The sequence below is a fragment of the Topomyia yanbarensis genome, chromosome 3 (assembly GCF_030247195.1).
Source record: "Topomyia yanbarensis strain Yona2022 chromosome 3, ASM3024719v1, whole genome shotgun sequence".
Lineage (NCBI taxonomy): Eukaryota > Metazoa > Arthropoda > Insecta > Diptera > Culicidae > Topomyia > Topomyia yanbarensis.
The window spans coordinates 170,982,740-170,999,124 of NC_080672.1; the positions used below are offsets into that span (position 1 = coordinate 170,982,740).

General features: G+C 40.5%; 1 protein-coding gene across 12 annotated transcripts in view; it reads right to left on the bottom strand.

Moving 5' to 3' along the window:
- The window catches only part of LOC131689503 (two pore potassium channel protein sup-9), a 99,674-nt gene that overhangs the window by 19,643 nt on the left and 63,646 nt on the right, over positions 1 to 16,385 (bottom strand). For all 12 annotated transcript variants that reach the window (XM_058974639.1, XM_058974637.1, XM_058974633.1 and 9 more), the window contains 2 exons: positions 6,408 to 6,544; positions 6,185 to 6,308 (listed from right to left, as the gene is read on the bottom strand). In XM_058974639.1, coding sequence (XP_058830622.1) covers positions 6,185 to 6,308; positions 6,408 to 6,544 — 261 coding nt within the window. The remainder of the gene's footprint in view (positions 1 to 6,184; positions 6,309 to 6,407; positions 6,545 to 16,385) is intronic.

The window sequence follows — 16,385 nt, forward strand, 5'->3', positions numbered from 1 at the left end:
AAAATATCTCGAAAACTACATTTCAGAAAATTTTTGTAATCAGCATTTTGATTTAAAATGGCCATTAGAATCATATTCAAAAAGAAAATTGTATTTTTGACTGCAAGTAGCATGAATTATGAAAATATGTTAAAAGTTGTTGTTAGGAAAACTTTTTTATTGAAAGCTTCTCCAAATACACTAAAAACGATAAACATTGGATTGTTGGGATTTTATGATGGGGTAACGCGAATAACTTTGAAAAGGGCATAATTAACTATCGCATTTTGGGAGATTTTTGTTGACAAAATATACAAAATTGGAAAAAATTGTTTTTTTCAATTTAAATTTTTAGCACAAATTTTTGTTTTTGTAAAAAATGACACAACATTTTTTTCAGTGTATATTTTTTTCGTTCAGCAATATTTATCCCCTGTTACTCGTTCTTACACGGTTTTGCTGTATAAAATACATTAATCGAACAAAAAATTTAACTTAGAAATGTCTACGCCATTTTATAAAAAATGCTCTTGTATCAAAATATTGCAATTGTCAGAGAAAATCATGGAGATTCATAAATCGAACACAACTTCAAAGTTTCGTTCGAATCGACGATGGTCATATTTTGTGGTCGGCCTCATGGAATCCCCCATATTGAACTAAACCTTCTTGCTTATCTGATCATTTTATGTGTAGTAGACGATCGATTCCGATTAAACTTATTTGAGAAGACTAAAAAAATATAAACACTTTTCGATTGTGTGTGGTAGAAAACCCGAACTAGTGAAGAAATATCAAGTTTTAGACAATATAGTCACAGCCTTCTAGTTTTATTTTACTATTATTGTAACTTTCCTGTAGTACAGATATAAATGTAACGAACGCAGTGGTATTTAGCATATATTATCGAAGCACAGAAAGGAAATTAAATTTTTATGTTTACTAAGGTGTGTGTTTTTGCAACGGTTTTTCGAATAACAGTGTATTCATTCATAAACAGGCTATGTAGTGCGTATTGGCAGAATCAAAGTAGGATAGGCTGAATATAAATGAATCACGTAGAATCAATTAATTGATCGAACGTAAATAATAAATCTTCGTTGCGCTTTCCATCGATTCGATTTGTTGCTAAGAAAATTTTCGTCTTTGTACAATGAAAGCACAGATTGCTATCATGCACGCATACAACCGCAAACAAATTAGATATATCTACGCATTTGCCTCAAACATTGAACACAAGAGAACGGTGTACAATTGTACAATGCTGGAAACAAACAACTGTGTGAGTACACCGTATACGTACGAGACGACGCTCTGTTAACCGTAGCCTATGAGGTAGTTACAACAATAGTGTACTAGCTTAGAAGTCTCTGCATAAATGCATCTAACCGAATTGACTCACATGTTGGATACACTCTTTAAATTCAATTTATAATTAGTAATGCCAGAATAACAAAAAATTAAAGTCTACATAGGCTTTTGCAAAGATCCCCTCTTCCCTCGTAGACAAACGTAGACTTTTGCTAGGAAAATAAACAAGGAAGGAAGTTGTGATCGACGTTGTAGGAAGAGCAACGAATTTGGAACGCTTTATTCAGTATTCCCGTAATGCTTTCCCCCGAAAGCGCTTTTAAATATAAAATCTCCCTGGAGGGTATTGCGAATTAGAGCTCAGTGAGGGTTTACGAGATTTATGTACCCCAGTGGTAGTTTTAATGTTTCCTCAAGAGCGTGAACTGCCCCGGGTTGATAGTAATGATTGTCTCTTTACACTCATCCTTATCATTAAAGATGCACAACTTCATCATTCGAGAAAGTCTGATCAAACATCTCTAAAGCAAATAGCGACGTAATGTGGCACTAAAGGCCAAACTTCGAACGTGTCGCTGTGGAAATAATGCGAAAAACGAATGGATTGAGGAGCCGCATGATGATTCTGAGATCGAGTTCAACATTAAGGTGAATTCAGCGATGAGAGAGACTGGACGTGATTCTTCGATCGATGTCGTCGATGTCATTCATGTTTCGGAGTGCAAACCACTCGACGGCGAGGAAGAAATTGATAATAAAACTTTCGAGCAGTGGCATCATATTCTTGAAGCATCGATTACATTCTCCGAAATAGCTAAGGAGTCCATAAAAATAACTGTCTTCCATGCGAAAGCAGATCAGCTTTGTTTCTAGAGAGTGCTAGAGAGTACCACGTCCAGCAACAGCGGTCTGGACGAGTATGCATTTCCGTATATAAATGCAAAACACCGCCTGATGGAATATTACGGTTCCAGGGATTATGTGCTTCTACAGCGTCAAAAGTTACTGTCGATGGCCCAGAATGTCGGGAAAGTTCCAGAAGCGTGTAATCGCGGTTGTAAAAGTAGTGACCAGATGACAGAAATGGTCGTGGTCGTAGTCAAGTTCTACGCACTGAATCTTAAGGTAAGAGAAGCAGACAGAAAAACAATGCGCCAAGGAAGGCCACAAACGGCTTCCGGACAGAGTACGAGTATTACAAAACGAGTAGTTGTTTGCTAAAAGCCATCAGCAAGTACAACTCTCACAAGTCCACAATCGACAAGCCTATGGCAGAAGTTTTCGCCGTCTCGTACGGTTCGCCTCAAAACTACGGTTACGGGCTTGTGTCCAATCTCTCTCATAACTCGTAATCTCGATACACATGCATGCTTCCTTAACCAGTTACTAGAGTCCTAGCAGTTTTTGGTTTTGTTCAGTTCAGTTCGTTTGAAAAATTCGACGATAAAAAGATGTTCGAAGATTTTTTTTTGAAAAGTGTCCAGAAGAAATTTCTTTTGACTTTTATTTTTCACTACCAAGGATTCATAATATTTTTTCCACAACTTGTATTTTTGCTTTGACATCAGATCTTCACCTATTATGCGTTTTGAAATCATATGGTATCAAAATGATAAATATTTTTGATTTCCGACAAGTCCTTAGGACGACATCCTATTTTTAGTGATTTTCCGACGAAACGAAATTTTCTATTCTTAATATTTATTGTATCAAATGAATTGTTAATGAAATTGTTTTAAATAAAATGTTTTGAAGAGTGGTAAGTGAAAATAATGTTGAATCGAATAGTTTTATGAGAGAATTACATTTATATGCGAGTTACCCTTTACAAAACAAAATTTGTCATGTGTTTTTCATTGACATTGTTTCAAAATATGTTTAAACACATTGCTTAGCTACTACACTTCTAGGGGCGAGTAATGTCCGGTACGTAACCGCGATGCAAAGGCGTATCATATTAGTATAATTCTGCTTGTATCTCTTTCAAACAGCTTAAGTACGATTCACGGGCTCAGTAAATTTTTCCAGGGGATTTGAATAGTATTCCGTTCCGTAATCAAAACCAATTTTATAACCAAGTTCTCCGCATAATATATATAATCATTCTGTTAATAAAAGTTGGTAGTTTTCGGTAAGTTTCTGCCAAAACCTTTTGAACAGATTATTGATTGTATTGATCGGATGATTTTCTCGTGAGACATTCACGAATAACTTAGAGAAGAAAAACTTGTTTTGAAAAGATCTCTATAGCGCTTCTTCGAAAAAAGGAATAAATATTGTTTTCGTGCTAAGCGACCTAAGACAAGCCTAGTAAATGCTTTTTCGTGCAACTAATCAAATTCATCAAACTAATTTTTAATTAAATAAACGTGACGCTGGTGACTGCTACCTTAATCTTCATTATTACTCATTGCTTGTGAATTGAACGAAACTGGGAATAATTTGGTGGATTCAGCTTTTAGGAACCATTGCCATTGATCCAATATCGCACGTCCATGCTACGATGGGAACTAGCCAGATTTGGCCCAAACGTGGCTAGAATGTCATGGTATTCAATAAAGGGTCAAATATATTTGTTATGGTGTACTATTTTGAGCACTTTCAAATGCGTAGCCAAAAAAAACGCTGATTATCTTGCCGCAGGAACAGATCCCATGCCAAATCATAACATTTTACGTTAAAACAAACTTGAATTTGTCAGGAAACTTGCCGCGAGAAAGATTTGTTTTAAATCGATTTTCGCATTATGCCTTCATCGTTGATTGAGACACGTCCATTGAGCTTTATCAGCACCTGGTCGAACAGTACACGGGCTCGGATTCTGACCACTGTTTATTGTTTAGGACTTCGGCTGGGTTGTTTATTTTCGTGGTAACGTTTGTAGAATTTTCGGAGTCGAATTCCCCAACAGTTCAACTGGTAGTACTCTGTTTTGACACCAAATCCTCGTTAGGTGTGAGATGTTATGATCAGCCTTGATTTTCCGAATGACTTTGGGTTGCTCGGAAAGTACAGCTGGTTCTAAATGGTTCCACTCTTATGATTAAATTGCACTTTCCGAAGAGAAAGTTTCCTTTTACTGTTTAATCACATCAAATCTTCTCCTATGAAGCATTTTACCTACATAGAAAATAAAGTAAAACGACCTGGCATGGTAAACGCACTCGAACCGAAGCTGCAACAGCAAATGAAGAAGAATCGGTTGTTTCTTTGTTCTGTCTCTTTTCATGGCTCTTTCGAATGGCTCGTGGTTTGTATTGGGTTTTCATCAAACAATTTTATGTTAATCATTCTTCTTATGAATTCATAATAAATCTGCTTGCGTGAATTTGTTAGTATATTCGTCATGCATAGTAAGGTTTTCACTTATAGTTAGTACTTATTTTGGGCCACTCAAAATTATTTCATATTCGCGTCGCATGTACAATCGATACCTTTTAAGCTGTAGCCTCTAGTGAGAGCTAATTAAAATACTCTTCGCCAATGAAAATTCTTTCAATACAATATTGTCATGTGATGCGAGCAAAGATTTTACGTAGCTTTTAGCAATTTCAGCTTCATCGTTCTTTAGTAACACTGGGCATTAATGAATATATGACATCATTATTTTTATCTGCAGGAATTCATTGGGCATATATTTCGTTTCATTCTGTTGGAACCGCTACCTCCAAATCCCGTTTGATACCAGTACAATACAAGCTGGGTACAGCGAACAATACTGTCTTACCAGTATACCAGTTATGTCCAGAAGGTGTAAGGATAATTGGAGGGGAGGAGCCATGTAACACCCAACTGCATATTATACCTTCCATCTGAGACTTGGTTGGAGAAAAACGATTCTGTCAGGACCGAATAATCGAAGTGACCTTAATTGTGTAATATGCCCGGAAGCTGGAACTTCCGGAATTGTCACTAGTAAACAATAAATTCATAGAATGCTTGATTGGCAATCAGTAGTTTAAGCCTGAAATTTTTTGACTATTCGAATAGATTTTTAGTTTCTGAGGATTACGATTGTAACGGTTTATATGGAGAATTCCAGTGTGGCCTTACTAACCAACTTGTAACTTCGAAACCAAAAGTCAGAACCGGACGAAATTGAATAGCAGTTAATGGGATTACTATATTTTTAGCTTGAAATCAAGTTGGTAAAAAATAATCAAGAATTCGCTAGGAAATAGGTGTGATATTAGTTTGGGAAATTGGCGAGTTCTCCGGGGGCATCAAAATCGTCATAGGTGGCCAATGTTGTCGAAGCTATTTTGATTGGTCATAAGTGATTTAGACCTGCAAATACAAGTGATGTTCTTCTCGTTTTAATACGTATTACATCATTTAGACATCATGGTGTTACCAGTTTATATGGGAATATGCTGTGTGGCCGCACTCTTCAACCCGTAACTCCGGAATCAGAAGACAGTTCAATAGCAGCTTATGGAAGCGTTATGCCTTACATTTGTAGCTAAGTTTGTGTTAATCGGTTCAGGCATCTCTGAGGAAATTATGTGAGTTTAAATGACACGCACACATACACAGACATGTTTCGATCTCGACGAACTGAATTGAATGGCATATGACATTCGGTCCTCCGGGCTTCGGTAAAAAGAGTGATTGCATAGCCTTCCTTTATATGAGAAAGGCAAAAGCATATGTCCATGTTTCATGTGGAAGGGAAAAATCTTGTCTATATCATTAATTCGTATTATAACCATTTTCCACCAAAATTGACAACTAGGGATAGGCACGTGTTGCGGCGAAAAAAGAAATGGTACTATGAATTTTTTGAATATTGATTTGTCTGATTTTGTTTTCATGTTCCTTTACTTTTTTATGCCGCGCCAAATATTTCAAAATAAGTTCGAATGAATCATCCGCACATTTACGGTTAACTTACCGAGGCACCTGGCACGATATCGCCGAAGCCAATGCTGCTTAATGAAATGAAACAGAAATAGCTGCCATCTAGAATATCCCAGTTTTCCCAGTCTGCAAATAATCGAGCACCGAAAAATATGTATCTGAAAAAAAAGAACAAAATTAATGAAACAATAGAAAACTTGCCCGACTTTCACCGAAGCTCGAAGCCGCGTTCTGGTGGGAAAACTTGGTCCACTCACCCGATCATAATCATTATACAAATAGTAATTGGAACGGTCACAGTTTGCGTCTCGGCAGTGATTTCCTCGTCGATGTCGTCATCCACGTTGGAGGTGGTGATGGTGGCCGTGTCGAAACCGTTTTCGCCCAGTTCCGACTGATTTTCGATGGCGATTATGATATGACGGTGCGAAGTAATCCCATTGGAAGAAGAAGGAGATGTGCGCGGACAACGACGAAGCGAAACATGAAATTAGCAAGAGAGGAAATTCCGTGAATAATGGCGTCGGAAATAAAAATATATCGTTGCAGTTTGTTTTGCTTTCACAACCCGTCCGGCGGATGCATGTTCATTGCTAGTTGGACCGCATTTCTCATGCCATTGTTACCGTTCACAACATAAATTAAAATGTGTGCGAATATTCGCCCACTGAGAAAAGGAAAATGCAGTGAAGCAACAGAGTGCAGTTTGGCATTTTTCAACACCATCAGGACGAGACTCCACGGAACAACAGCTATGGAATCGAGAACCTGCAAAATTGGCGGAACAATGGGAAGAAGTGAATTGCGATTCTTCTCAACACCTTTGTTAGATTTTTTTTGTCATTTAAATTCAGCGCAAGTTCGTGCACTCCGTTTTTGCTACACCACCCGCAAGGGCAGAATCTACCAGAGACTAATGGCGACACAGTGACACTCGAGTAGAAGGCGGAACTTGACCACGGTAAGCTTGAAAAAACGCGCACGGGTGAGCAATTGGAAAATATGGTTGAGAGTGTCTTTTTTGTCTCCGAAGTTGCCGAGTAACATGATTGTTTTACCGTACATCGTTTGTGAGCAGTTGGCCTGAATTATCATAGCAAATCTAATTTACGGGACTTCCACTGGCGCAGACTATGTCGAGAATTTATGAAGCGCAAATTGGAGCATTTTGAAATGCATTATTCTGTGACGTCCGATGCGGAGGGTGTTAATTTACTTCTTATTCGCCTGAATTCTTTACCTGAACATTTGTGCGATCACCAAGCTGCGGATAGAAAAAATAACATATTTGTACAACTCCACAGTTGTCGGTCATGTATACGATATCGAATTCCGAACTATACTTAACGTTGTTGAGTCGAACAAAAAACGCGAACTTAACTTCTCAATATAGCATGAGAACTGACTGTAAAATATTTGGGAAGCCTATGCTTTTATAAAGGTTTTAGAACGCAAAAGGCGAGAATATTTTAGTATTATAACTGATATCGTGGGGAAACTATAATTGTTCTAGTTTATTACTCCCAAAACGCCGGTTGTATGGTTTACGTGCTCATGATAATATAATCATACTCTAATTCCGAAATATGCATTATGGTATAATGCGTATAAAACGTTATTGATCTGGGACAAAAATACATTATGCTGCTATTGCATCGTAGAAACTCACACAATCCCACAATTGGAAGTGTATTAATGAACTCAACGTTATCAGAGTATTAGTATTAATATAACCCTGCACGAATGCACATGCAAAGGACACCTTCACTTGTATACATGTGAATTCATATGCATGAGTGACTCGTACTCTAATAACATTCACACATGCTCACGGAACTTATAGCATAACAGCATAACCTGCTTCATATTTGTTAGTTACAACGCAATTACAACCGAGTCCCCGATTGAATCGGCAATTCTATTCTCATCCTTTTTTCAAAGTGTGCAAAGTAATAACCGACCACTTTTGTCTGAAGCATATTTGAATAGTCTGCCGTTGTTGGAGCTGAAGTTGCAGTCTATTGATGGTTCTAAGGGTGCTGGTCCGGATGGCTTACCGCCTATCTTCTTCAAGAGCTGTGCTGTAGCGTTGGGTGTTCCTGCGAGTATAATTTTCAACAGGTCATTGTCCAAAGGAATTTTCCCGAGTGTCTGGAAGACAGCATCTATTACACCGATCCACAAGGCAGGTAGCATCCACGATGTTGAAAATTATCGAGCCATTTCAATTTTGAGCTGCATACCGAAAATTTTTGGAAGCCTCGTTCACGATTTGCTTTACCCGAAGGTTCCCACCATCATTTCCGAGTGGCAGCATGGATTTGTGCAAAAAACGTTCGACGAGTACTAATCTTATGACGTTTCGTCACTTAATAGCGCGCTTGGAAAACGTCAGCAGGTTGATGCCGTTTACGTTGACATTGCAAAAGCGTTCGATAGGGTGCCTCATTTGTTAATCGTGGCCAAATTTGAGCGCATGGGATTTCCTGAGTGGCTGACACAGTGGATAATGTCATACCTCACCGAGCGTAGTGCGTTTGTGCGCATTGATGAAACGAAATCATCTCCGTTTGTGATAGAGTCGGGCGTGCCTCAGGGAAGTCATTTGGGCCCGCTACTGTTTATTTTATTAGTAAACGATTTATGCTCCGCTATACAGTCTCCTAAGTATATGTTTGATCTGAAATTTTTCCGTGTAATTGCGTCGGCAGTCGATTGCTGTGCTATTCAAGCCGATATTGATATGCTGCTAAAATGGTGTACTCATCACGGGATGGAAGTAAATGTGCAGAAGTGCAATGTGATATCGTTCTGTCGAAACAGGCACGTTCTGACATTCGATTATAGAATGGCAGAAAGCAGTATCAACCGAGTTAATACGATAAAGGACCTAGGCATTCTCCTCGATAACAAACTAAATTTCGCGCAGCACATTGCAATGACAACAGCCAAGGCCTATGCCGTGCTGGGGTTCATGAAACGAAATAAGCAGCAATTCAGCGATATTTATTGCCTAAAAACGCTCTTTTGTGCACTCGTGCGTAGCATCCTGGAGTACGGCGTGCTTGTGTGGGCACCCTATCATGCTGTTTAAATCAATCGCATCGAACGAATTCAGCGTCACTTTGTTCGTTACGCTCTGCGGTTACTATCTTGTACTGATCCTATTCGTCTACCGCCCTATGAACATCGATGCAATCTTCTACGTTTGCCAACTCTTGCCAGTCGGAGGATAATGCTGCAATGGCTCTTCTTGTTCGATCTTCTGGGAAACAATATAGATAGCCCGGAGTTGCTGAGCCAGCTCCGATTCAACGTAACACCTAGACCCACCAGACGAACTGATTTATTTCGGTTACCGATGTATCGTACTCTTTTTTCTCAAAACAATCCGTTCAATGTATGCTGTCGTAATTTTAATGATGTAGGCTTTAAACATAGAACTATTATTAATTAAGGAGCTGTCTCTACGAAAAAATCGAAGACCAGTATAATTAAATAAATATCATAGCAATAATCGAATCGTTTGGGTACCGTTTATATCATAAATTTCTGTGACTCACGGATCGATCGATATTTCTTTTCCGTCCGTGATGTGTAACGTAAAAAGAATAGTGCTAATACGCTGCCAAAGTTTCAGTATTTTCTCCTTCTTTTGTGTTTCTGTTTCTGAGTTTACCTTTATCCGGCCAGTGACCAGTGAAGCAGTTTTTTCTAGTAAGCCGTCTGGACACCGTTATACACACAAGTTAAGTACCGTTATAATTTTTCATTTCCCCTCCTTGGTTCTCCTACTAACGTGCACGGCGCAATAGGCCCGTGCAAAAATTGACTTCCTCTGACAGTGGCTCATTTCAAGGTGAGATGGGTGTTGAAACGAAATCGGCTCCTCGGCTCAAGGTTTATCCATGCTCGGCCACGTGATCTTCTTCCGGGCCATAGACGAAAAGTGAATCTATTGCAGATTTCTCGAGTTCTGACAGAACGATTACAGCCGTGACAGAAATATCAAAAATTCGCCCTGATAAGCTTCGGGTGGTGGTAAATAATTTGAATCAGTCTAACGATATTGCTGGCTACGGGCTCTTTGCGAAGGAGTACATAGTGTATAAACCAGCTAACAGGGTTGAAGTCTGCGGGGTCGTTTCCGATTCGAGTTTGAATTGCGAAGACCTGCTGACACATGGGACTGGCTGTTTTAAAGACCCCACACTTCAGCCAGCGAAGACACTGAATTGCAAACGTTTGCATTCAGCATCAGTCGTAGCTATGTCAACTCAGACTCCTATTGGGTGACCTTCACCGGATCTGTCCTACCTAACTAACACCTCTATGACAATGTTCGTCTACCGGTTCGCCTTTTTGTGCCGCGGTTCATGAACTATACTAATTGCAAACAATTGGGACGCATAGCCTCCCATTGTAGTAATAAGATTCGTTTTGGGAAATGAGGTGGGAATCATGTGTATGATTATTGTGAAAGGGATATCAAAAAGTGTCTCTACTGTGGGGAAAAACCACACGATCTCCCGACAAGTCCCGCGTACAAAAAACGTGAGGAGAAATTTAAGAAAATCCCTTCAGGGACGTTCTAAGCGATCTTTTGCAGAAATGCTAAAGATAGCTACTCCATCTGAACCTAGTGGAGTCTATACTGACTTGTCTGCTGACGAAGGCGACTGTGATGAACAAATTCTCGGAACTTTAATCCACTCGGCCACGACGTTCTTCCATTTCGGGACGAGCTTTGTCGTTTCAATTTCACTGACACTGCTAATACCGAGAGAATTGCAGACCATTTGCGAAATTTCGTTTTCAGACACTTTACTATCTACGTTGGATAGGAAAAGTGCAAATTTCCTTTCACTTTCTTCCGATGAACAGGTAAACGGTAATGACTGGAGCGATGTAGAAGTTCCTGTCGAGGCTATAGTTCGCTGTACACTTGAGTCTACGTTAGTTTGTTGTCTGGGTGATGAAACGGGAGTCGATTGGCCTTTTGCAGCATATTCGCCGGGAACGATTACTGACAGCGTATTGACAATTTCATTGATTTGCCTTTTCATCAATAATATTTCGTGTTCCACAGTGGTTTTCGGCTTCGCTGGAATCTCCATCGTATCGCGTATTTTAAAGAAAATACAGACACAGTCATCACAGAGCCAAATCAAATTATTCGAGAATGAGCGAAGTTGTTCTTCTGTAAGCTTAACACACGCTGCGTGAAATCGTTTACCACATCTTCCTTCACACACTGCATACGAGTAGGTGTTAGCGTCGATGGATAAAGAACACTTCTTACATTCCATTTTCTACGCAATCTATCCGATGAACAATGGTAGAAGAGTACAAAACGCGGGTCACGTAAAATCCAATTGCAAATTTCTCGTTATTAAGCCTTCTTGCACCGCAAATCACAGAGAAAAAGTTGACTTTCATAAATCAGTCAACGTAGAAACGATTGAGCTTTGATTTCCGGAAAACAAACACAATTTTCACATGTAAAACGCTCAACAAACAGCTACAAAAAATCGAACGTTCTAGCGTAATCAAACAGCAATTGCTAACTTATAATTAGATTTAGTGGTATGGAAGTCATAAACTAAAACAGTTTCGTTGAATCTGCTACAACATCTGTCTAACGGATTGTTCTGGCCATATGCTGTGCGGTGCCTGGGAATCCACAGAAGCGGACGATTCCTTATATCACGAGGGGGAACAAATAAATGAATCCTAGAAAGAATGTCGGGACAGTCAATATTGTTCGACAACATATCGAAAATGAACATTCTTTGCAAGCGTTGGCAAATCTAGCAACATGCATCTATTATTATACGGCGGAAGACGGATAGGGTCGTTCCAAGGCAACTTTCTAAGAGCAAATCGTACAAAACTTCTCTGAACGCGCTCCAGTCGGCTACTTTGAACGGCGTTGTATGGCGCCCATACTTGTACAGCGTACTCCAAAGTGCTCCAGACCAGTGCGCAGTATAAAGATTTCAGTGCGTACACACCTAGAAAAAATCGTGTAAATTTACGTCTCCTGACCCTGACATATACGAGCATCAAAAATGACTTAGTTTCACGTTTGGTTTTAATTTTACACGACGTTGATTTTCGTAAATCGTGTAATTTTACTCCACATATTGCGTTTGTTTTCAGTGGCAGTAAGTGTAATTTTATGTCATTGCGCATGTAAAGTATATGTTTCATGTAAAATTAAATGGAACACGGTAATGTTTCGTCATTTCGAGAATTACGGGTTGCTAAATTGTGTCATGTTTGCAATTACGTCAATGATAAAATTCATAATTTTTTGGTGTGTAGAAATCCACAAATTCGACAGCGTTCTGTTTTAGAAAACCCAATGTTGCAAAAGCCTTCGCCGTTGTTGCAGTGATGTGGTCAGCGAAACGAAGTTTTCTGTCGAATAACACTCCCAGGTCACGGATAGAATCCACCCGCTCGATGACACAGGCTTGAAGAGTATATTTGCAACGCCTTATATTTGCCGAGCGTCCGAAACTTATCATCTTACATTTATCAATGTTGATCTGTATACCGTTCAGCAAACACCATTCCTCTATATTGGCTGTATCGTCTTGGAGCACAGCAGAGTCGAGTGCTGAAGCAGTTGAGCGAAAGATTTTCAGATCATCAGCATAGAGCAGTTTTTCAGAGTTGATGCGGGTGCAGAGGTCGTTGATGAATAAGAGAAAGATCAGTGGCCCTAGGTGACTTCCTTGAGGCACACCGGTTGGCGTTACGAATGCGCTTGAGCGCTTCTAACGAAGGCAGATCGTTGTGAGAGTAACCCACTCAGGAAAGCCAAGTCGCTCCAGCTTCAAAACAGCAATGTTGTGGGGCACCTTGTCGAATGCTTTTGCGAAATCAAAATATATAGCGTCCACTTGTTGACGCTTCTCTACAGCTGGAACTAGAAGGCTCGTGTACGTCATCAAGTTCGAAGTGGAGGAGCGCTTTTTCATAAATCCGTGTTGTCGTTCGTCGATAATGTTGGAAGAAGCAGCGTACATCGCATTGTACACAAACTTTTCCAGAACTTTAGCTAGACAGTTCAGCAGCGAGATTCCTCTGTAGTTTTCAACATTGTGCCTATCTCCAGTCTTATGAATAGGAACTATAGCAGCTTCTTTCCATGCCATTGGGAAAATATTTTCCGAGATTGAACGCTGAAAAATAATACTTATTGGTGCAGAAAGTGCTCGGGCACAATGCTTTATAAACACAGGAGGCAAGCAATCCGGACCAGGCCCTTTCAAAGGATCAACGCTGGACAGAGCGCTCACTACATCAGAATCATTTACGTAAGGAAGAGGAAGGTTGATATTGTGCGTTGGCAATGTTTCAAGGTACTGTTGTGATGGATAGACAGGAGGGCTGGAAAATACATCTTGGAAGTGATCTGCAAAAAGGTTCGCCGACTCGGCAGCGGACTGTGAATTTTTGTCTCGAAGATAGACATTTTCTGGTACACCACGGAACGTTTTCTGCTGTTTATAAATGTACAGAATGTCGAAGGATTATTTCGAAGGCTGCGCTGAACTTGGTTCAGATATTCACCGAATGCACTGTTCAGGGCGAATTAAAGGCAAAACCTTTGCATTGCTTCCACTTACATCCCCTCTGGAGCCTCAGTTAGCCACCGACGTCTTGGCGATATTGTCGTACGCCATGGGTTGGCCTTCATGACGATAATCGATCTACCTCACTCCATGAGCTTTGCGACGACTTCAATATGATCATTTTCAACTCGGGTGAAATGGCACGGATTCCTGCTCCACTAGTGCGTCCGAGCGGCTTAGACTCGTCCCTCTGCTGGGCATCGCTGTGGTTAGGTTGCATGTAGAAGGTAGTCTCTGATCCCCACAGTAGCGACCATCTGCCAATCGTAATTAATATTGCTAACTGTTCAGGGCCACCGAATACAATCAATGTTTCATATGACCTCACACGAAATATTGATTGAAAGAGCTACGCGTCTACGATATACGACATAATCGAATCCACACAAGAGCTTCCTCCGGAGGAAGAATACGGGTTCCTGGCTGGCTTGATTTTCGATACCGCGATTGAAGCTCTGACCAAACGCGTATCAGACGCGAACTCTCGCGAGCGTCGTTCCATCCCATGGTAGGACAAAGAGTGCTCAGACGTGTACGCGGAGAAGGCCGCCGAAATGAAGGGGTACTCGCCAGCTATCGACAGTACGCGATGTTAGAAAGGCGCATGAAGGATTTTATGAAATCCAAGAAACGTAGCTACTGCCGCTGGTTCGTTGACGGACTAACGAGAGAAACATTGATGAACACTCTTTGGGGTACGACCCGGCGCTTACGAAACCGAAACAGTACTAGTGAGAGCGTGGAATATTCAATTATTTGAATATTCGATTTCGCCAAGAAAGTTTGTCCGGATTCCGCCCCAGTAAAGCAGATCTACGACGCCGCGTCCCCTCACGATAACGCCAACGGAATATCGCTTTCGATGGTGGAGTCCTCACTTGCTCTCTTATCATGTAACAATTAAGCCCCAGGACCAGACGGAATCAAATTTACCTTTATAATGAATCCGCCTGACTGTCAAGAGATGCTTGTTGTATTTATTTATTAATTTTCCTGAGGGTAACGTGGTCCCTCATGACTGGAGGCAAGTGAAGGTCATCGCCATCCAAAAACTAGCCTCCGACCACAAATCGTATCGACCGATTGGAATTCTGTCTTGTATTCAAAAGTTGTTTGACAAAATAATCTTGTTTCGCCTCGACAATTGGGTTTAAGCAAATGGCTTACTGTCAGGTACACAATTTGGCTTCCGCAAAGGCAAAGGGGCGAATGATTGTCTTGCGTTGCTCTAAACAGAAATTCAATCAGCCTATGCTATCAAGGAGCACGTGGCATCAGTTTTCTTGGATATTAAGGGGGCTTTTAATTTAGTTTCCATTAAAATTCTTTCTGAGAAACTGCACCAGCATGGTCCTTTATCAAATCTAAACAACTTTTTACTGAACTTGTTGTCTGGAAAACACATGCATTTTTCGCATGGTGATTTATCGACATCACGAATTAGCTACATGGGTCTTCTTCAGGGCTCATGTCTTAGCCCCCTTCTCTACAACTTTTACGTGTCGAATGTCTTGTCAATTCCTGCACGCTAAGGCAGCTTGCAGATGGCGGTGTGGTCTCTATTGCAGGTCCCAAAGCTGTCGATTTACAAGGGCCATTGCAAACTACTTTGGACAATTTGTCTGCTTGGGTTATTAAGCTGGGTATCGAGTTTTCCACGGAGAAAACTGGGCTAGTCGGAAGAAAGCGTAAACCAGCGGAACTACAGTTTCAATTAATGGGTCAAACTATCACTCAGCTTTCAACTTTCAAATATCTCGGGGTCTTGTTCTACTGTAAAAGTTCTTGGGGGATGTCACATTAGATATCTGAAACAGAAGTGCCAACAAATGATCAACTTTCTCCGTACAATAACCGAAACATGGTGGTGTGCCTCACCATGTTTTGGAGGTCTGATAAGGCTGTATCAAACAACGATATTGTCGGTGATGGAGTACGGGAGTTTCTGTTCCGCTCCGCTGCGAACATACATTTCATCAAACTAGAGCGAATCCAACATTTTTTTGCGTATTTCTTTGAGTTGCATGTACTCGACTCATACGATGAGTCTCGAAGTGCTGGTGAGCGTTCTTCCGCTGAAAAATCGTTTTTGTGACCTCTCAAATCGACTGGTCATCCGATGCGATATAATGAACCCTTTAGTAATTGCTAATTTCGAGAGGCTTGTTGCGCTCTCACATTCACATTCATTGATCCTGCTTCAGTTTACGTCGTGCTATTCAGTATAGCCTTGGGATTATTTATACTTTGCCCACCGATGATTGCTTTCTTGTCTCGGCTAGCCTCAGCTCAATAGAAGCTTTCCGTTCAATGAAACCTAGAAAACACGTTCCATATTCTCTGGGGAAAATGGGAGCTCCTGTGTAAAGCAGGTAAGATCGTATAAGATTGCCTTAGTTATGGTTTCCAGGCATAGGTAATGAAGAAGGGCCCTTTAGCTAATGCAGGTTCTTTAGAAGGTGACATCTTTATCTACTTCATTAAATTTTTCAATATCTCTCGTCAGAGGACGATAGAAAGTTGGCAGACATCTTGGAGCAATGGAGAGTTAGGACCTGGGTACATTCTATCATCCCGGAGGTATCAAAG